Below are 22,110 nucleotides of genomic sequence, written 5' to 3'. Positions count from 1 at the left end.
TAGCTGAGGCAAGAGACGCCTGCAGTTCCTTGAAAGAAGTCCAAACTTTGGTGTCAGTTTTCTGTACTGTTATACTAGTACAGCCTATAAGATCAGACCAATGACTGTAGAAAGCATAAACAGTGCTTTGCAGAGCATTGCTCAACAGTAAAGCAGTGAATCACAGGTCTAGGGCCTGTAGAACCTATATTAGAAGAAGACAGCTTTGGCTGGACCTGCATGGCACCCTTTCTGTTCATTACATGGAGTAGCTAAATTGTAGTGAAAACTTAATGAAGGCGGTCTGAGACACGCTTGGTCTGGGAGAAGGGGGCAGGTCTAACCAAGTGAGTAGGCGAGTCTGGCTCCACCTCCGGTTTCTACTGTGCAGACTGGTGGACAAACATGGCAGACGGGAAAGGAAACGGAAGGGAACAGGACCATGGCGTCCATGTTTTTCTACAATCATTGGATCAGACTCTCCAATTGTAGATACCCAACCCACTTGGTAGTTCTTTCCCCCAGTCACATGTAATGCTCCTGACACTGGGAGGGTGAGGACTAACGCATGCCTCCTCCATCACTGTGCTCAAATTCATGGCAGTGTATGTGATTTTTGGACATGTCTAGATTATGATTGATGTTTGAAGGCTTCTCAATGGTGCAATTAAGCCGATGTCACCCACTTATTATGGTAATATTTATGATTAGTCATTCACTATACTGAGTAATTTGGGATGTGATGTTTACTGACAGCCCCGTGTCTGAGGATGAGTCACTGTTTTTCGACCGTAGAGAAAGTTCTTATTACCAGAATGGCATTAACATGGAGGCTGTGTTCAACAACACGAACATCTCCAGTTTTGTTTACATTCTTTGATCATTTGGGTGAACTGAGTTTGACCTTACAAAGGGGTACAAGCACATGAGCATCAACAACCAGCACATGCTCCAGCGTCTGTCACCTATAATGAGAACCTAGAAGAGAAGACAGGTGTTAATAGCCACACATAAGCCCCTTTCACACATGTACTGCTCATTAAACAGCAAGGTCGAGGTTGCACTCTACCTCCATGGAGAGTTTTGAACCAACACACCTGGCTCTATTAATCAGATGCTCCTCAAAGCCTTCATCACATAGACTGACCAGGACCGGGGTAGAGAGCCCTGGTTCTTGTTGGAGTAGCTGTCTCCACTGTCCAGGGAAGAAGGCTTTCTACTAGATTTTGGAGGAGCACTGCTGTGAGGATTTGATTGCATTCAGTGACGAGAGCGTTAGTGAGGTCAGCATGCTGTGGACCATCATTCCAAAGTGCCAGTAGGTTCATGTTTATCTGCTCCAGATAGTCTTCCCCAGAGACCTGGATGGGTAGCCCAGCTGGGATGCAGAAAGGTTCCATGTCCACGGTTCCATAATTGCTCCACATAGCCATGACATCTGGATCACTGATGGGACCAGGAGGGGTTAAACATGGGCCTCATCTGGCTTGTAAACTGCATACAGGGCCTAGATGGGACCCATGTGAGACTCATGTGGGTCCCAGTAACAACACATGTACAAACCCACCTGGAACTCACCTTGCCCAGGTTCCTCACATGAGCATGTTGGTGGGATCTCTACAGGGACTAGACAAGCTGTGCACCCAAAAAATAATAACTTACAATAGTTGAATTGAAATGCATTCATCAGAAGAGGTGTCCACAGACATTTGGACATACAGTGCATGTTCAAAAAAGGTAATACCTCAAGCTTGGGGCTGTTAAATCACCATACTGCGATTCACTGGCACATTTTTACACCCCTAGTATTAGCGGACGTTGACAGGAGCGTATATTTTCATCTGCGTTTCCATGGATTTTCATTGTTCATTCATCAATTCAGAACCCAGTCAGCTGAAACTGCCCGTTTTGGATGATGGACGTGTCAGCGGGTAAGGTCAGCAGCCTGTAAAGAAAGCGCGCCAGTAGACGTTTCATCCACAAATCTGATCGCGGCACCAGGAATTTGCTGTCGTTGTCACGGTCAGGCACTGTTGGGTGACGGCGCCCACAGAGACAAATGGCACTTTCAAGTGCGTATCTCACCATCAGTGGAGAGGGAAGGCTAGCGCGCCAGGCAGCCGCTTGTATAAAAGACGAGTGTGAGGGATAGAGGGAGGGGTGGGAAGGAAAGGAAGTGAAAGAGGCGATCGATCGGAGGCCCAGAGCTCTGGGGAGCACATTGTTTCCTGTCTGATGCTCTGCTAATATTGGACTTGGCTAGTATAAATCAGACCCGCAGCGTTGCTGGTGTGGAACGAGCTGAAAGCAGTCTTTTTATGTCCTGGGGAGAATCCTGGGAGTAATATGAAACACGAGGAGTGTTTTACAGATGTGTATCAATGAATCAACCTGGATTATGAAGGATAGCTAAACCAGGCAATGCTAATGTGGGTTCGTGAATGAAAGCTAATTAAGTTAACTAACTGTGCTCTTTTTTATAACCGCAAGTAAACAAATAATTGAAAGATAGTAATTTATCATATTTAGAAGTGGTCTTTTTCAACATATTTACCATCTGGAAATGTCTCTAAACATAATGTATACAATTCATTTTAAATATTAAATATTGTAAGAAATTTAATAGACAGGTTACAACACCCCCACATTTCTTATCACACAGCCCAAAAATCCAGCTCAGGACCAGCTTTTGCTGGTAGATGTGGTTGGGTGGGCTAACCTGCTCTTTGATGGTCAAGGTGGTTGAAGAGCTGGCCATACAGGAGATAAGAAAGCAGCTCTAGACCAGTGTGTGTTGCTTCAGATGTTGGTCATGCTGGTTGACTAGCTTGATTAGTATTATAATGCTGGGAACGCTGGGTGACCAGCTTGGTCGTGGCATGGTCACGTCTGGTTATGATGGTCAACCAGCTTGGGCTTACTGGTTGGCCAGCTTGGTCATGCAGGTTGTTCAGCTTAGTCATGCTGGTCAAGTAGCATGCTTAGGTTAGTCATGATGGTCAACCAGCTTGGTCATGCTGGTCCAATATGGTTAATGGTTAAGCTTGGTTTTACTTAAATGGTTAAGCTTGGTTTTACTGGTTGGCCAGTTTGGTCATGCTGGTCCAATAGCATGGTCAAGCTTTGTTTTACTGGTTCGGCCAGCTTGGTCATGCTGGTTGTTCAGCTTGGTAATGCTGGTCCAATAGCATGGTCAAGCATGGTCATGTTGGTCAACCAGTTTGGTCATGATGGTCAACCAGCTTGGTCATGCTGGTCAAGTAGCATGGTCAAGTTTGGTTATGATGGTCAACCAGCTTGGTCTTACTGGTCGGCCAGCTTGGTCATGCTGGTTGTTCAGCTTGGTAATGATGGTCAAGTAGCATGGTCAAGTTTGGTTATGATGGTCAACCAGCTTGGTCTTACTGGTCGGACAGCTTGGTCATGCTGGTTCAGCTTGGTCATGCTGGTCCAATAGCATGGTCAAGCTTGGTCAAACATGGTTTTCTAGCTGGGTCAAGTTGGTCCTTCTTGTAGACCAGCCAAACCATCAGTCTCAAACAAAAACATGCTCTTTGCTGGTCAAGAGCTGAACTGGTCAACCATCTTAAAAAGCCTGGCAGCAGGTTTTTTTAGATGGGTGCTTCAAATATGTAGAATCAGAAGCAGGTGCAGAACATCAGCTGCAGATGATCAGAACATGGTCAGAGAGGATTCTGGAGGAGGCTGTCTGATTTAAACCTCAGATGTTTAGTCTGGTCTGCTCTTGAGACCAGTGAGTGGTGAAGAAGATCACCATGGCCGTCACGTGACTGTATGGCACATGTGGTTCATATCCTGCTAAGCCGTTATATACGGCTAGCTTTGCTGCTGGTGAAAGTAGTGCCCCAACCCTCGTTTACAGTCCCTGATACAGACTGTTATCTTGTCACGGTTGCTTAGCAACCAAGAAGTGTGCCGTGAGCCATGTTGCCGGGATTAGCTGGTAGCCTCATCAGCACTGGTTTCTGAGCCACGAGGGCTAAATTTACACAGTAGCACTGTATTAATATTGTATCATGGATTAGTTTAGTTCACACAAGCTGGTTGTTGTGGTATCCTTAGCTTAGCCTTACAGCTGTTAGCTGTTAGCTTAGCCTTCCTAACTTATTAGCATCAGTCAAATCAAGGTTATTGATTCTCACACATCACCCCAGGGGGAAATTTAACTATTCAGTGAACTGTTCGATTTTTTATTTTTTTTATTTTGTATGGCTATGCTAAGCATGCCTAGCATTCCAGTAAAGGCTATATCGCATCAGACCCTCCACCATGTTCCAAAAGTGCTGGGTTATGGTTACATTTAACTCAAAGACTCAATGGAAAATATGGACAGCACGAGTCTCTCAAAAGTGAAGCAACCCCATGTCTAGTGCTCCTACTGGCTGGGAGCAGTGTGATGTGTAGCTCCGCCCATCCCCATATGTTTAAATGACAAATCAGCCCATCTTCCTCATCTAAACTTTATTTCCATCTCCAGTGTCTCCAAATTCCAGCAGTTAGTTTTCCCTGTGCTAATATTGGCCCATTTTATATTTCCTCCTAGAAATCAGTTATTAAACCCTTACTCTGCTCTATCGTAAGAAGGCGGGGCTACGCTTAGGAATTAAGGAAGTGATTGACAGAGAAGTTAAGTTGTTGAGGAACTTGAATGAGCTGCACTTTTACAGTTGTAGCGTCCACTTACCGGACAAACTGGGAATCCAAGGGGGAAATCCGCCCTGCTTCTTGCGCTGGAAGCTCAATGAAGGTGGTCTGAGACACACTTGGGCTGGGAGAAAGGGGGCAGGGCTACCAAATAAGTAGGCAAGTCTGGCTGCTCAGACTGGCTGCAGCATCGCGGACAGTTTTGGCCTCATGTCCATGTCATTAATCACAGCATGGCCTTAAACGCTCCTGCTGTCTCTCACTGGTTAGCTCAACCTGTGATCCCAGGCAGACTGCTGGGTGTCTATAGAACTGAATGGGAGTGGGACCACAGCATCATTGGTTCATTGATAAATGGTTTATCATTTGGTTTATGATTGAATGACTGGAATTCCGCTGACATTTGGCACTGTAGCTACAACAATTCTGAACAAATGGTTACAAATGAAGCTAACCCTGCTACTCTCTCTCTCTCTTGCTCTTCAGGGCTGATGGTCGTCGCTGGTCTCTGGCCTCCCTGCCTTCATCCGGATATGGCACCAACACACCCAGCTCCACGGTACTCTTGATTATATTAAGAGTAGTTGATTAACTCCCAGAAATGTGTTCCTTTAAAACTGTTTTGAGATTGCAAACCTTAAGCAATAGCCTTATTCAAGCTAATGTAGCTAGTATAGTTAGCTAGTGTAGCAGCTCAATCTACCTTGGTTAAAAATGCTATATTTTAGAGAAGGTGTTAGGGTAGATTAGGTACAGTATAATCCTAATGCTATCTTATAATCCATTGAATTTCTTGTCATTTCCCACCTCCATAGTTTAGCTACAACAACACAGCATATCTTGGCTTTTTAAACTGGATTCCCTGCGAATATATTTGCAATATTTGGACAAAACTATTGGGACACACCTTTTAATCATTGAACTCAGGTGTTACAGTCAGTCCCATTGCCATGGGGGTATAAAATCCAGCCCTTAGCCATGCAGTCTGCCTTTCCACACATGGTTCTAAAGCAGCATGCATTCCTCAAAGTTTAGAACCATCCATCCTTTTAAAATTAATATTATAAATGCATGCACCCTATGGACAAGTATTGGGACACCAGTTCTTTCATTGTTTCTTCTGAAATCAAGGGTATTCCAAGAGTGTTTCCTGCTTTTGTTGGAGTAACTGTCTCTACTGTCCAGGGAAGAAGACTATCTACTAGATTTTGGAGGAGAATTGCTGTGAGAATTTGATTGTATTCAGCCAAATGAGTGTTAGTGAGGTCAGGATGTGGGATGATAATTATCACACCACCCCACCTCATCACCCCCAGCTCCCCAACCCATCTGAAATAGTATCGGATGGCGCACCAACTATCATTCCAGAGTCACAGTAAGTTCCACTGCTCCACAGTTTAATGCTAGAGGGCTTTATACCCCTCTAGCCCACGTCTGGCATTAGGCAGCATGGTGCCAATGGGTTTCAATGGTGCCAATGTTTGTCCGATCCAGAGAGTCCTATTCTATTGGCAGTACTTCTCTACAGGGACTATACAAGATGTGTGTATTTGCTTTTGCACATCTGTGTCAGCAATGGGTGCAATTTAAAGTAGCTGAATGCATTCAATACAAGAGGTGTCCACAAACATTTGGACATATAGTGTATACGTTTTTCTTCTACAGTGTTGTTCTTCTGAAATATACTTTTAATTCTATTTTTAAGCTTTAAATTTAAATCTGCTCTGAGATTCAGCGTCTTCTTTATTACATATTATTTAGTTTGCGATATTTTTATCACTTATTATCATTAGATCAAAGACGTTCGAGAGGAAAGTTTTCCAGCTTGAGGAGCAGAGTTTATATTTGGGAGCGCTCTCGCTGAGGATAATGGGATTACTACAGCTCTGCACTCGCTGCATGAATACGGGTCTCTCTGAAGGGTTCATTAGCATGCATTAGCATATTTAATTTCAGATATGCTGTTAGTAAACTCGTGTTGTGAGGCTGATCTTATCTTTTTTCATTTCATTGAAATTCACACCCGCACAGACACACACACTCACACACACACACTCACTCACACTCTCACAGACACATTGCAAAGGAGGGCCTACTTACAGAAATGTAAGCGAGAGGGTAAGAAACATCATCTCCTTTTTATTTTAGACGTTTATTCATGAAGAAAAGAGAGAGAGAGCGCGGGAGTGAGAGAGCGGGAGTGAGAGAGAGGGAGTGAGAGAGAGGGAGTGAGAGAGAGGGAGTGGATTCAGTGTTTCTAAATTTCACAATTGAACACTTCACTGGTTTCAGGGATTTGCAGAGGGAAAATATAGAAGTATATTAGTGTGAAACCTCCCTATTAGATTCTCTCTCTCTCTCTCTCTCTCTCTCTCTCTCTCTCATTTATTTTCCCTCTCATTCTCTTTGTCTTTATCCCTCATTCATCCTGTCGCTCTCTAATTCTCTCTCTCTCACTCTTTCTCTTTTTCTTTCTTTTCCTCTCACTTATGCTCTCTCTCCCTTTGTCTCAACCTCCCTCACTCATCACATTCTTTCTCTCTCTCTCTCCCTCTTTCCTTCTCAATATTATTTTCTCTCTCTCTCTTCCTCGCTCTCTCGCTAATTCTTCCTGACTCTCTCTCTAATTTCCTCTGCCTGTCTCTCATTCTTTCTCACTTTTATTCTCTCTCTCTCTCTCCCTCCCTTTCTCATTTTTGTTCTCCCTTTGTCTCTATATCCCTCATTCATTCTCTCTCTCAAATTCTCTCTCTCTCTCTCTCTCTCTCTCTCTCATATTCTCTCTCTCTCTCTCTTTCTCTCTAATTTCCTCTGCCTCTCTCTCAATCTTTCTCACTGTCTTATTCTCTGTCACTTTATCTTTCCCTCTCACTCATGCTCTCTCTCCCTGTGTCTCCCTGTATCTCCCTCACTCATCACATTCTCTCTCATTTCTCTTGCTGTCTCTCACTCATTTCTCTCTCTATAATTTCTCTCTCTGTATCTCTCTATCATTTCTCTCTTTCCTTTTCAATATTATTTCTCTCTCTTTCCTCCCTCACTCTCTCTCTTCCTCGCTCTCTCACTAATTCTTTCTGACTCTCTAATTTCCTCTGCTTTTCTTGCTCTTTCTCTCTCTCTCTCTCTCTCTCTCTCTCTCTCTCTCTCTCTGTGTGTGTGTGCCTCTCCCTCCCTTTCTCATTTTTGTTCTCCCTTTGTCTCTATATCCCTCATTCATTCTTTCTCTCTCAAATTCTCTCTCTCTCTCTCTCTCAAATTCTCTCTCTCTCTCTCAAATTCTCTCTCTCTCTCTCTCTCTCTCTCTCTCTCTCTCTCTCTAATTTCCTCTGCCTCTCTCTCAATCTTTCTCACTGTCTTATTCTCTGTCACTTTATCTTTCCCTCTCACTCATGCTCTCTCTCCCTGTGTCTCCCTGTATCTCCCTCACTCATCACATTCTCTTTCTCTCTCTCTCTCTCTCTCTCTCTCTCTCACACACGCTCCATTAGCTAGGTGATTAGCCACGGGTAGGACCAGCCCGACCAGCCCGGCAGATGACACGGATGACAGAACGAGAGCTGAGAGCGAGACAGAGAGAATACAGGAGAGGGGAAAAAGACAGAGAGAGAGAGAGAGAGAGAGAGAGAGAGAGAGAGAGAGTGACACAGATAAAGCTCATCTTCTGTACCCGGCTCCTCCGTCTCAATAACGGTTACGGATTATTGATCCCGATCGAGCAGAGCAGCGGCACTGATTGAGACAGACGACGGGTTTAAATTGTTAGCACTTAGCTTTAGCCAGAGGCTGTACTAATACACACACACAGGGAGGGGGGGGAGGGGGGGTTGACAGAGCGCTGTGTTATTGGTGTACGACTGTCTTCCCCCCGTGGGAACATGCTCACTCGTTCAATTATTGAGCGAGGAGTGCGCTACTGTGTGCTAAAGCGAGTCAAGGCTGTTTAACATCACACTCAGAGGAGCAGGACCAAGACTATAGACTTAACCAGGCCACTGACAGCCATTATCACACACACTGCTGCCTGAACACTGCCACATCCATACCATAGCATAGTTATACATGATAGGGCTGATGTTAAAAGACCAAAAGTTTGTGGACACCCCTTCTAATTAATGCATTCAGCTAATATAAGTTGCACCCATTGCTGACACAGATGTGCAAATGCACACACACACACCATGTCTAGGCCTTGTAGAAAGGAAGTACTGCAAACAAAATAGGAGCAGATACAAAACATAAATCTATTGGCACCATATCTAATGCCAGGCGTGGGCTAGAGCCCCCCGGCATTGAGGTGTGGAGCAGTGGAACTAACTGTGTTCTCTGAAATGATGGTTGGAGCTCCATCCAATACTTTTGAGATACTTGAGTTAGGGAGTTGGGGATGATGAGGTGGGGTGGTGATCGTCATCCAACATCCTGACCTCACTAATGCTGCTCTTGTGGCTGAATGCAGTCAAATCCCCACAGCAATGCTCCTCCAAAATCTAGTAGAAAGCCTCCTCCTGCCTGGACAGTAGAGACGGTTACTCCAACAAAAGCAGGATAAGCTCTTTTTAATTCACTTGATTTCAGAAGAAACAAAGAATTAGCAGCTGTCCCAATACTTTTGTCCATATAGTGTACATCCACCTACTAGAATACAGCAGTTTAGCCCCACCCATTCATAATGATGTTATAAGGAGCATTTCAGCCTAGACCAAACCCTAAACCTGACCCCGTGCTTTCCTCCGAGCGTGCCGGCTGCCTGGTGATGCTGCATTGGCGGCAGTTTGAAAAGAGGCAGCGGCTGGCTTCATGTGTATCGGAGAAGACACGATAAGCCCTTAACCCTCCAAGTGTTGGGTGTATAGGGGGTGCTAGGGGGAGTTACGGAGGGGTGGGTAACTGACAGTACCAAGAAACTGGGTAAAAAAGTGAAAATATTTGTCAAACAATATAACTATATATTTTTTTAAAAAAACAGCGCCCCCAGTGGACAGGAGCTGTAGTGTAAGTTTTAAAAATATGTACGAAATACCTTAAGTCAAGTCAAATTTATTTGTATAGCTTTATACAACTGTTGTTGTCACAAAGCAGCTTTACATAATTAGTCATTAGTAAAAGACAGAGACAAAAAATAAATAACGTAAGACATGAAGGATCAAAGACCCCCAGTGAGCAGCCAACAGCGACAGTGGCAAGGAAAAACTCCCTCAGAGCTGGAGGAAGAAACCTTGGGAGGAACCAAGACTCACAAGGGGGACCCTACCCGTCCTCCTCTGGTCAGAACTATTTAAACATTAATGATAAAAATTACCAAACCATCTAAATTGCTGAACTGCTCTGATCATAATTATAATATAATAATCATGGTGTAGATCGTTAATAGTGGTGATATTAACAGTGGCAGATAGTCCACTTAGGTCCATTTAGGTTTGAACATGGTCATTAAACAGGTAGCAGTGGTAGGAGGGTGTGCTGCTGGTCTGGTATGGGTGGTGGTAGGGAAGGGGGCCTGCTGGTCGGACTGGTAGGTGGCAGCCGGTCTGACCCAGGTAGAGGGGACCTCAGCGGGCATTCTTCCAGCAGGTCGGGCTGGGTGGCCATTTACTCGGAGAAGGTAAAGATAGAGAGTTAGTTCTGAGAGGAATTTTATGGAGAGCAGAGAATGCTGAGCAGTATCATAGTGTGCCTGACGACTCCGGCAGGTCTGACTATAACAGCCTCATTAAAAGGAGAGAGCCAGAAGGTAACACAGACACGGGAGCACCCTGAAAACGCCAGCATCTATCTGCTCCACCGTTAACAAACCTGAGTGATCACGTTCAAGCAGCGAGACGACAGCTCCAGCATCTCAGTGTGCTACAATTCACTGTGTCTGCGAACCCCTGGACCTGCAACCTTTATCTAAGAAACTTTAATTACCAAAAGCTAAACTAAACAGATGGGTTTTCAGCTTAGATTTAAAGATTGCGACTGTGTCATTATCTGGAAGGTTATTCCAGAGTTGGGGGGCTTTATAAGAAAAGGCTCTTCCCCCTGCTGAGGTTTTCTGAATTTTGGAAACTACTAAGAAGCCAGCACCCTGAGATCTAAGTAATCGTGATGGTTCACAATATATAATTAAGAATTTTAGTCGTATTTTCAGTTTTATGGGATCTTTAATGAGATTATTAGACTTTGAATGTAATTAAAATTAACAGTGGAGCTCATGTTGTTGACTTGTGGATCCACTAGTCAACAAATATCAGCAACAGGTGGTTAATGTGGCGGTGCCAGAAATGCCAGCACCTGTTAGCGTGCAGTCTATGATATTCATCTTTTAATTAGTGTTTATTTACTGGCAGTCAGAAGGCAGCACACATATGGCGTGCAGTTGATGTGACTGTTAGAAGGACTGTCCTGTTGGTCCTGTCTGGCTCAGGTGTGCTGGGGGACAGATGTGTGGACTGGCTGGGCAGAATGCTGTGTAACGTCTCATTCTCTCTCTTTCTCTCCGTCCTCACGCTCTGGGGATCTCTCAGTCGTCGAGCTCGTCTCAAGAGCGTCTGCATCAGCTGCCCTTCCAGCCCACCATGGACGAGCTGCACTTCCTGTCCAAACACTTCGGCAGCACAGAGAGCATCACCGACGATGACGGCCGCCGCTCGCCACACATACGGCCGCGCTCACGCAGCCTCAGGTACTCAGCCCCAATACTTTTGTCCATCTGCTGTAAGACCACCTACTAGAATACAGCGGTTTAGCCCCACCCATTCATAGTGATGTTATAAGGAGCATTTCAGCCTTGACTGCTTTCTGAATGAGGCAGAAAAGGCAGAGTAGCCAATCAGAACAGAGGACATTTACATATTTCAGTCTTAAAGGCACAAACGACATTTAACCCCTTAAACAGCATATGGCCTGCTGGACGTTTTCTTCTCTGAGCGGCTCAGCGGTTAGAGCGCCGGGATATCGATAACAGGGTTGTGGGTTCGATTCCCGGGCTTGGCAAGCTGCCACTGTTGGGCCCTTGAGCAAGGCCCTTTACCCTCTCTGCTCCCCGGGCGCTGGAGTTGGCTGCCCACCGCTCTGGGTGTGTGTGTGTACTCACTGCCCCTAACACGTGTGTGTGTGAGTGTGTGTTCACTACCAGATGGGTTAAATGCGGAGGACATTTACAGTGTACAGTGTAATACACTGTAATACACTGTACAGTGACAAATACCTGCACCTTTACCTTTATTACCAGGTAATTGCCCCACCAGTTTCTACAGAAGTCCCTGTAGTTACTGAGTAATACACCTTAGTGTATAAAAGCCTTTCTGCATTAAGGGGTTACTAACAATTGTCGCATTATCCGGTATTTCATGCATCCAAACATCATGGAAATACTGAGTGTGTATAACTGATTACGAAGTGTTAATAACACTTTTATTACTGTTAATATGCGGTGCAGCCATCTTGGATTATCTTCCATGAAGATAATCGGGCCCTATCTTACACGGTCGGGTTGCTCATTGCTATCTTACACCCTGCCAACAGTCTATTTTCACACCTTCTGCCTGCGTATAATATATAATGTGTATACACACACCCTAGCTATATATGCAACTGAGTTCAGAGTGTGTGTATGTGTGTGTGTGCATGCTTTTTCAGCCGATTGGCAGCTCCAGTTGGTCGGTAATGAGTGCTGTGATGAGCTATTGTTTAAGAAAGTCCCCCTCCCACACACACACACACACACACACACTCCTGATTGCCCTTATTATTATTCAGTACACACTTAACAGTTTGATCTACAGCAGAATGCAGCCTTTCAGCTTCAGGACCGAGTAATCATCTTCCCCCCTCTCTCTCTCTCTCTCTCTCTCTCTCTCTCTGTCTCTAGCCCGGGACGCTCACCGTCGTGCTATGACAATGAAATCGTCATGATGAATCATGTGTATAAGGAGAGGTTCCCGAAGGTCAGAGGCCACCACACATGTGACCGTTTTCTTCTCTGAGAATCAGAACATCTTAAATTCGGACAGGATTCAGGCTCCAGGATGGCTGCCACTACTGCTGTTAGCTATGCTGAAGTACTTCAGTCCATGCTTATGGCCAACAGGGAGTCCTACAGTGTCAGAACCCACATAAGCCAGTCTATTAGAGAGTCACTGAACACCTCCACACGTTTCGAGGAGACTCTGTGGCTATTAAGTGACTACATGTGGTTAGAACCATGCTAATTGGTTGTTACTTGTTAGCTACATTAGCCTTGTAGCAACCCTGAGACACTGAACCGGTCCTGTGTGCTGGACTGTGTTTGGGCCAAGATGGATGCTGATTAATCCACCTTCCGGCAGCTTAGCATGAACTAAGCGCTGGTTGGCAGGCAGTGGTCAGACTTTTGCCACAGGTTGCCTGATTGTTGCTACGGGGTTGCTATGGTATCCAAAGTGTTTGCTGAGGTATCCTTGGTGTATTGCTTTGGTGTTGCTAAGTGCTTGATAGTTGGGTGCTGTAGTGCAAGTTGTTTGCCCAGGTGGTTGCTTAGGTGTTGCTAAGTGGTTGTTGCGGTGTTGCACATTGATTAATATGGTATTACAGGTGGTTGCAGTGATAGTGTTGCACGGTGATTACTATGGTATCGTTAGGTGACTTCTATAGTGTTACTAGGTGGTTGCTATGGCATCACAGGTGGTTGCTATGGTGTGGCTAAGTAGTTGCTATGGTGTTTCTAGGTACTCGCTATGGTATCCCAGACGTTTGCAGTGGTTGCTTAGGTGTTGCTAAGTGCTTGATAGATGGGTGCAATAAGTGCTGCAGGTTGTTTGCTGTGGTATCCCAGGTGGTTGCTTTGGTGTTGCTAAGTAGTTGCATGATAATTAATATAATATTACAGGTGATTGCAATGGTGTGGCTAACTGGTTGCTAGATGGGGGCTATAGTGTTGTGTGTTGTGATTGCTATGACATTCCAGATGATTGCTATGGTGTTGCTAAGTTATCGCTAGATGGGTGCTGCAGTGTTGCAAGGTGGTTGCTATGGTATTTCAGGTGGTTGCTATGGTGTCACTTAGTGGTTGCTAGAGTTTGTGTCACAATATCTGATATGATCTTACTGAAAGTCAGTATTGACTCTGTCAGGGTTGTTTGTTGACCTGTTTTTCCGTACATGGCGTGCAGGCCACGGCTCAGATGGAGGAGCGCTTGGCGGAGTTCGCCCAGTCGTACTCTCCGGAGAATGTGCTGCCGCTGGCCGACGGCGTCCTGAGCTTCATCCACCATCAGATCATCGAGCTGTCCCGAGACTGCCTGACCAAATCACACGAGGGCCTCATCACCACCGTCTACTTCTACGAGCTGCAGGAGAACCTGGAGAAGCTACTGCACGATGTGAGTGTGTGGTAACATTCACCGGCCATCAAATGTTTGGGGACACCTCAGCATTGTTTAAAGGTTGCATTTATTGAGTATTAAAGTGTTAGTCAAAAAAAAATTATAAGCTTTGCTTTTGTTGGCTGGTTTATGGTACAGAGAAGCCTCATATCTGCTGAATATAATCACAAAGCACAGCCTAGCCTGACATAGCTTAGAATTGTAGAAAGAGTCTTACTGGATAGTGTTTCTGTCCTCTCTGGGCCCTCTCAGTGTTCAGCCAGTACAATGTGCAGTTATATAGCTAAAGAGGTTATAGCCGGTCATCTGGGTAAACATTTAGCCTTTTCAGCCACTCCAGAAACTTCACTGTGTCAGGGAACTCCACCAGCGCTTGCTTTGGTCGGCCTACCATTAGCTTATAGCCTATTTAGCCTTGTTTCCAGATTCTCAGTGTAGCTGTTGTGTTTAGCCTTGGCTTGCTTCAGTAGGCCTAGAATTCGGTAGGTCTCGAATTTTCAGCCACTTCAGGGGACTGTGCCAGCCAGATAACTGCTTCAGGGCTCCTGTCCGGGTCAGCCTAGCGTTAGCTTTAAGCCTTTTTAGCCGCAAGGCGCTTCTGCAGGCCAGAAAACTGCATCTGCACAGGCTTCAGCTTGGCCTAGCATTAACCTTTTTAGCCTCGTTTTCATATTCTCTCTGGCTGTTGTGTAGCTTTAAAAAGCTTGAGCTAGTGGGCTGAGTTTATGTCAATGTTGGAGATGTTATTTACTTATTATTTATCAGTTACATCTTTGAAAGTAGTCTATTGCCAGTTCCCTTAATCACATGATCCCACCAGAAGTGGAAGGCTGAAGACTAGCATGTGCTTACATAACTCTCGTAACTATCTACCACTATTAACATCACCACTATTAACTATCTGCTGTATCTGGTTTGGTATTTTTTTATCAATAATGTTTAGATAGTTCTGATCAGAGGAGGATGGGTCGGGTCCCCCTTGTGAGTCTTGGCTCCTCCCAAGGTTTCTTCCTCCAGCTCTGAGGGAGCTTCTCCTTGCCACTGTTGCTGTTGGCTGCTCACTGGAGGTCTTTGATCCTTCATGTCTTCTTACTTCTTACGTTAGTTTGACTTACAAAAGTGCTTTATTATTTACTCAAGAATAACCTCAGCTAGTTTGAATAGACAAAAAATTCAAAGATCCCTCTAAGTTTAGACTCTACTAAACACAAGTCAATATAGAGACCATAGTCTCTGAAGAGGAGGGTCTTCAGTCTGCATTTGAAGACAGCGAGTGACTCCCAGGGGAAGCTCATTTCACCACTTCGGTGCAGGACAGAAAAAAGTCTGGATGCTTGTCTTCCATGGATCTTAAGGGATGGCGGGTCAAGCCGAGCCGTACTTGAAGGTCGAAGGGCCCTTGGTGCAGATCAGCTTCCTCCGGACAGCGTAGGGTTGAAACTCCTACGGATAGGCTCAATGCTTATACCTTGTCCTAACAGCAAGCGGTGCGAGCGAACACCGATGACAAAATCAACAGGTTCCCAATATAATCCGAACATCAGTGGTGCTGGCTTTACCAGCCGCGAGCGACAGAGCATAATGCACTGTGCCATTTTTGACAGACGCCCCCTTTCTAATATTGACTTGTCACATCGCATCAGACTGATCTTCCGCCTCAACTGTTGAGCTTAAACCAGCTGCCTGGTGGGTTCATGTACTGAACTGTCATTATCTCTTTAACTATACCATAGTTAAAATACAGTAAAAGCTCCACTTATGTTGTTTTGACTTCCATTATCTTGGACTTTACAGTGGTTTATGTTAATAAAAATAGGGAAAAATAAAATTCGGTTAGCATCGGTTGCCTTATTAACATGTGTTCGGCCGGTTAAGCACATCGTCACCCATCAAGTACATGTAAGTTTAGCGTCATTGTATTTATTACGACTTTTTGTATTAGCTGTTATGTTATGTTATTAGATGTTATGGGTGTTGCTGATCTACGTGTCTACGTACTTTTAAAAAGGGTTTTTAAGGGATTTTCAACTGAATTCGTAAATCTTGGAACAAACTAACGTCATAATGTGAGATAGAACTGTACAGTATTCCATTCTAGGGCCCTTTGAAGCATAAGACTCATTCCCATTTCTTGCTGACCTCAAGACTTGATGTTTCCAAGGTACATCAAGAGACATCCTGAAGGCTTTGTGACGTGACGCCATGCGATATTTGAGCGCCCGTTGCTCATTTTCTGTTAGGACATGGTGTTAGATGGTACCACCATTGGGGAGATGAGATGCCTCCAAAGTTTTGATAGACTGTAGTACACATGTGGTCTCTCTCTCTCTCTCTCTTTCTCTTTCTCTCTTTCTCTCTCGCTCACGCTCTCTTTCTCTCTTTCTCTCTCGTTCGCGCTCTCTCTCAGGCACATGAGCGTTCGGAGAGTTCTGAGCTGACCTTTGTGACGGAACTGGTGAAGAAGCTCTTTATCATTATCTCTCGACCTGCTAGACTTCTGGAGTGTTTGGTGAGCATGTCATTTCTTTCTACACACACACACTCGCACACACACACACACACACACACACACACATACACTATACTGTACATACAGTGTACAGGGGCGAAGCCACACCTGAGACATTGACCTTGGGGACCTGGGGTGGCCTTGGCTCCTGACTTGGCTCCAGACTGTGTCCAGAAGGTTACCAGTTTAGTCCCCAGGACAAACAGAGGTACAGACAGGAGGAGTAAAGGAACAGACAAAGGAACAGGGCTCAACATTCACAGCAGAGAAGCACTTAAACAAGGCCGAATTGCTCCCTGGGTGCTGAGGTCCGATCTAATCTAATCTAAGTAGACTAACTAAGGTTAGGCTGATATTAGTCAGACTGTTCAGGGTCTTTGGGATTGCTCCACAATGGTCTACAATGGCACATTATAGAAAGCCACGATTGGACTACACTATATGTCCAAATGTTTGTGGGCACCCCCTTTTAATAAATTCATTCAGCTGCTTTAAGTTGGATCCATTGCTGACACAGATGTGCAAATGCACACACACACACACAGCTTGTCTAGTCCCTGTAGAGAAGGACTGCCAATAGATTAGGACTCTGATGAACCTGTTGGCACCATGCTGCCTAATGCCAGGTGTGGGCTAGAGGGGTATAAAGACTCCCCAGCATTAAGCTGTGGAACAGTGGAAGAACTGTGTTCTCTGGAATGAGGATGCCCCATCCAATACTTTTAAGATGAGGTGCAGTGGTGGTGGTCACCCAATACCGATGAACAAGCAGATGTCCCAATACTTTTGTCCATATAGTGGAGCCAGCTGAAAAACGAAGAAAAACAAAGATCACATCCCAAGTCAAGTTAGCCCCATCCCTGCTACCAACCCCCCACCCCCCAAATTGACGGCAGTAGCTTCCCATCATCTGCCCCAGCTATCCTCCCCAGTGTGCAGACTGCAGTTGCCATGGCGACCAAGCTGTCATGAGGTAAGGTATTCCTTGTGGCATTGATCTAGGTTACTACAGCTACCGGAGCGACAGATTACAAAATGTCCCGATACCCGTGACATATATTTGGTATTCCATTGCTTTCCCTCTGGGTGGGCGATCGAGAATGTCACCGAGCCAGAGAGAGAGAATATTACCTACTCAAGTGCTGCGTGAAGCAGCTAACCCGCTTTCCGCTAACCCTGCCCTCCTCCTGGTGAGAGGTCTGCTGGGGAATCTTCCAAACTGTAAAGTGGCCTCTTCACTGAGCTCTGGATCATTCTCCATCCTGAGGTTATTAATCCGTGTCCCGAAGGGAGGTGGGCCTGTCACTCTTCCAGCTGCCTGAGGGCTTCCCTTAACATGACTGGAGTGAGCTGTGACCACAACATCACGTTACCAGAAAATTTCGGACTGAAACAACGTAAAAAGATATGCTCATGCTCTGACAAACATACATATGGACAAAAGTATTGGGACACCTGCTCACTCATTGTTTGTACAGGGTTTAGGGCATTATGAGAAATGTCACTCTCTGGCTCTTGCTGTCCTTCACTGTTCAGGAGTTTAACCCTGAGGAGTTCTATCACCTGCTGGAGGCGGCGGAGGACCACGCCAAGGAGGGGCACTTAATGAAGACGGACATTCCACGCTATATTATCAGCCAGCTAGGCCTGACCAGGGACCCCCTGGAGGGTACGTACCACACACACACACACACATGGTTTTTTAGCCTTTCCCCCACTCATTTCCTCGGGTTTGGCTTTCTTGAGTCTCACCAGCCAAAAATCCTGTTAGACATTTGGTGGTTTGCTGTTGTTTCTTGTGCTGCTGAGGATCTATAATTAGCTCAGTCATCTCTTTCTCTCTGTATCTTTCTCTCTCTCTCTCTCTCTCTCTCTCTCTGTGTGTTTAAATGTTGATTGGTGACTGGGGGAGTTGTGTAATGTGTTAAATGAATTGGTAAATGTTAAAGACATCAGTGAATTTCACGCTATTAAGACTTTGCATCACGCTAAGCTCTCTTTCCTGCTGTAATCTTACGTCCAGCTAATGACCGGTTTCCTGGATACAGATGTTAGGAGAAGATGCTATTCGTCAAAATAACCGGAGCCGTCAGAAAGATCTCGTTAGGAACTTATGGAGATTTATTTAGACTCATCACGGGGCAGGTTGTGCTCAGCAAATTGCCTCTGGCTGGCTGTGATTTGTTTTCCCTCTTGTGTAGAAATGGTGAATCTGGAAAGCTACGACAGTGAGGGACCACACACGCCTGAGACTGATGACTCAGCTGAGGTGGGATAAGTGTGTGTGTGTGTGTGTGTGTTTGTGCTTGTTTGTGTGTCTTTGTACATTTTCAGGACAAGTATAAGAAACTTAAGGCTATAATTAAGTCTAAACCTAATCCAGATAGTAACAGAAGATAGTTTGCTAGGAGTTTCAGCATCTGTAAGACATCTATATATGTATATTATACATACAGGACATATGTTTAATGCTACATATAAGTAATTACATACATAAAATATATATGGATCACATGTATTATAATAATATAATATTAATATATCATGTTTTATTTTTTACATATAGGTACATAGACAATAAATATGGGGCATATTATTTACTATATTACATATATACATGTACATATGCAACATATATATAATAATAATACAAGGCATATTATTGTATATATGTATATGCATTAAATATATACAGAGCATATTGCTACATATAGGTACTTATACAATATATAATATCTATATATGGGGCATATTGTTGTTACATATATATGGAAATATTATCTTTTACCTATAGAAACTTAGATATATACATATTACCAGTCAGTTGATCAGCCATAACGTTATTACCGACTACCGAGTACTCTGACTCCATGGTTCACGGTAATGAGCCGTGCCCATGGCCAGAAAAACCCCACAAGACCTGCCTGATGTTTTGACCCTGTTGCCAAAGTGGCTCAGATTTGTACGTTTACCCATTTTTCCTGCTTCCAACACATCATCTTCAAGAGCTGGCTGTTTAGTTGTAGCATAGTATATAGATCCCACCCCTTGATAGGAGCCACTGTAGTCAGCTAATCAGTGCTTTTCATTTCAGTGGTACTAATGTTGTGACTGAAGTGTGTGTGTGTGTATATATATATATATATATATAAACCCACTGGGGTATAATGTTGTTACATTTACAGTATACAAGTATATAGTACATTGTGTATTTGCTTATATATACAGTGTATAACACATGTGGAATATATGGATGACTGCATGTCCTGACACTCTATAAAACCTTGTCTGTAATGTCGCTTTAATGAGTGATTGGCAACAGATTTCATTTGATCTTCCAAGTTTCTGGCCCTGTACCAACTGTTAATGAGACAAGCTGGTGTGTGTGTTCGTGTGTGTGATTGAGTTGTAATGAAAGTGTGTTATATAAGAGCTCTTTGCATCTTTAGCCCAGACAGATCTTTTTTTTAATTAATGACTGTCCGATTGCTCGCAGTGCAACAATCTGTCTGGATCATTACGGATGAAAGGGAGCTAATAGGCCAGAGTAGTGAGAGTAGTGAGAGTAGTGAGAGTGTGTAGTGAGCGAGGTTATACTAAAGTTTGCTGTTCTGCTGTGGTTGTGTTCTACAGGGTAAAATAAAGGCCATGAAACCACCCTGTGAATCAGACTTTCAGACAATCAAGCTCATTAGCAACGGAGCATATGGGTGAGAGTACACACACACACTCCTGCGCTTCCAGACTTATTCTGCTGCTGCTGCTGCTGAGACCTTTCAATATTCCTACCCTTTTGCTCCAGTATTGGTATGTTATCAGATCCAGTTTTCGGGCCCTGAGCCGATCAGGTTACCCTAATGCTGAGTATCTGCTGAGACCCGTCCGATCCAATGGATAGGACAGCCACATAATTTAGTCATGATATGCTGCTAATCAATACAGAAGTAAAATCAATGTTTTATTGGACTATCTGAGCTCTTTGTGAAGACCAAAAAAACATGACGATCCTTCAACCCTGTAAAAACCCTTTTACCCCACCACATTCAAAAATGTTACAGGGTTGAGTAAAATTATTGCTACATCAATTAAGACAGTTAATCACACAGTTGGGGAAAACAGTTAGAGGGAAACAGTTAGAGGAACACAGTTAAAGGGACACAGTTAGAGGAACACAGTTAAAGGGACACAGTTAGAGGAACACAGTCAGAGGAACACAGTTAATTGGGCACAGTTAGAGGAACACAGTCAGAGGAACACAGTTAATTGGGCACAGTTAGAGGAACACAGTTAAATGGACACAGAGGAACACAGTTAAAGGGACACAGTTAGAGGAACACAGTTAAAGGGACACAGTTAGAGGAACACAGTCAGAGGAACACAGTTAATTGGGCACAGTTAGAGGAACACAGTTAAATGGACACAGAGGAACACAGTTAAAGGGACACAGTTAGAGGAACACAGTTAAAGGGACACAGTTAGAGGAACACAGTCAGAGGAACACAGTTTATTGGGCACAGTTAGAGGAACACAGTCAGAGGAACACAGTTAATTGGGCACAGTTAGAGGAACACAGTTAAATGGACACAGAGGAACACAGTTAAAGGGACACAGTTAGAGGAACACAGTTAAATGGACACTGTAAAAGGAACACAGTCAGAGGAACACAGTTAATTGGGCACAGTTAGAGGAACACAGTCAGAGGAACACAGTTAATTGGGCACAGTTAGAGGAACACAGTTAAATGGACACAGAGGAACACAGTTAAAGGGACACAGTTAGAGGAACACAGTCAAAGGGACACTGTAAAAGGAACACAGTTAGAGGAACACAGGTAAAGGAACACAGTTAAAGGATACAGTTAGAGGAACACAGTTAAAGGGACACAGTTAGAGGAACACAGTTAAATGGAAACAGTTAAATGGACACAGTTAGAGGAACACAGTTAAATGGACACAGTTAGAGGAACACAGTTAAAGGGACACTGTTAGAGGAACACAGTTAAAGGGACACTGTTAGAGGAACACCATTAGAGGGACACTGTTAAATGCACACTGTTAAATGCCCACAGTTAAAGGGGCACTGTTAGAGGAACACCATTAGAGGGACACTGTTAAATGCACACAGTTAAATGGACACTGTTAAATGCCCACAGTTAAAGGGGCACTGTTAGAGGAACACCATTAGAGGGACACTGTTAAATGCACACAGTTAAATGGACACAGTTAAATGGACACTGTTAAATGCCCACAGTTAAAGGGGCACTGTTAGAGGAACACCATTAGAGGGACACTGTTAAATGCACACTCTTAAATGCACACAGTTAAAGGGACACAGTTAGAAGAACACAGTTAAATCACAGTTCATCATCACCTGATCATCTGTGAACTCCAGACGCTGTACAGATTTGTTCAGTTTCTCCAGCAGCTCACCTGATTAACTTGGATGGGAGCTGGGAGAAGCCTTTAGACCTTTAGAACCTGCACTTTCCACAGACGTTCCCAGCTTGGTTTATTTGAGTGAGACTTAGTTAAAGTCAAAGTAGGAAGAGATGTTTAAGGGTGTCTACACTATGAGGAACTGAGGAAGGTCAACTCCTCCACCCGATTCTCTCTC

General features: G+C 44.3%; 1 protein-coding gene across 2 annotated transcripts in view; it reads left to right on the top strand.

The window, feature by feature from the left end:
• Positions 1 to 22,110, top strand: part of mast1a (microtubule associated serine/threonine kinase 1a) — a 76,849-nt gene that overhangs the window by 29,219 nt on the left and 25,520 nt on the right. For both annotated transcript variants that reach the window (XM_072657903.1, XM_072657905.1), the window contains 8 exons: positions 5,131 to 5,203; positions 11,151 to 11,308; positions 12,497 to 12,572; positions 13,776 to 13,985; positions 16,396 to 16,497; positions 18,034 to 18,166; positions 18,699 to 18,766; positions 20,131 to 20,207. In XM_072657903.1, coding sequence (XP_072514004.1) covers positions 5,131 to 5,203; positions 11,151 to 11,308; positions 12,497 to 12,572; positions 13,776 to 13,985; positions 16,396 to 16,497; positions 18,034 to 18,166; positions 18,699 to 18,766; positions 20,131 to 20,207 — 897 coding nt within the window. The remainder of the gene's footprint in view (positions 1 to 5,130; positions 5,204 to 11,150; positions 11,309 to 12,496; positions 12,573 to 13,775; positions 13,986 to 16,395; positions 16,498 to 18,033; positions 18,167 to 18,698; positions 18,767 to 20,130; positions 20,208 to 22,110) is intronic.

This window comes from Salminus brasiliensis, chromosome 15 (genome assembly GCF_030463535.1).
Source record: "Salminus brasiliensis chromosome 15, fSalBra1.hap2, whole genome shotgun sequence".
NCBI lineage: Eukaryota > Metazoa > Chordata > Actinopteri > Characiformes > Bryconidae > Salminus > Salminus brasiliensis.
The sequence above is the reverse complement of the archived record's forward strand: the minus strand, read 5'-3'. Positions and strand labels throughout refer to the sequence as shown.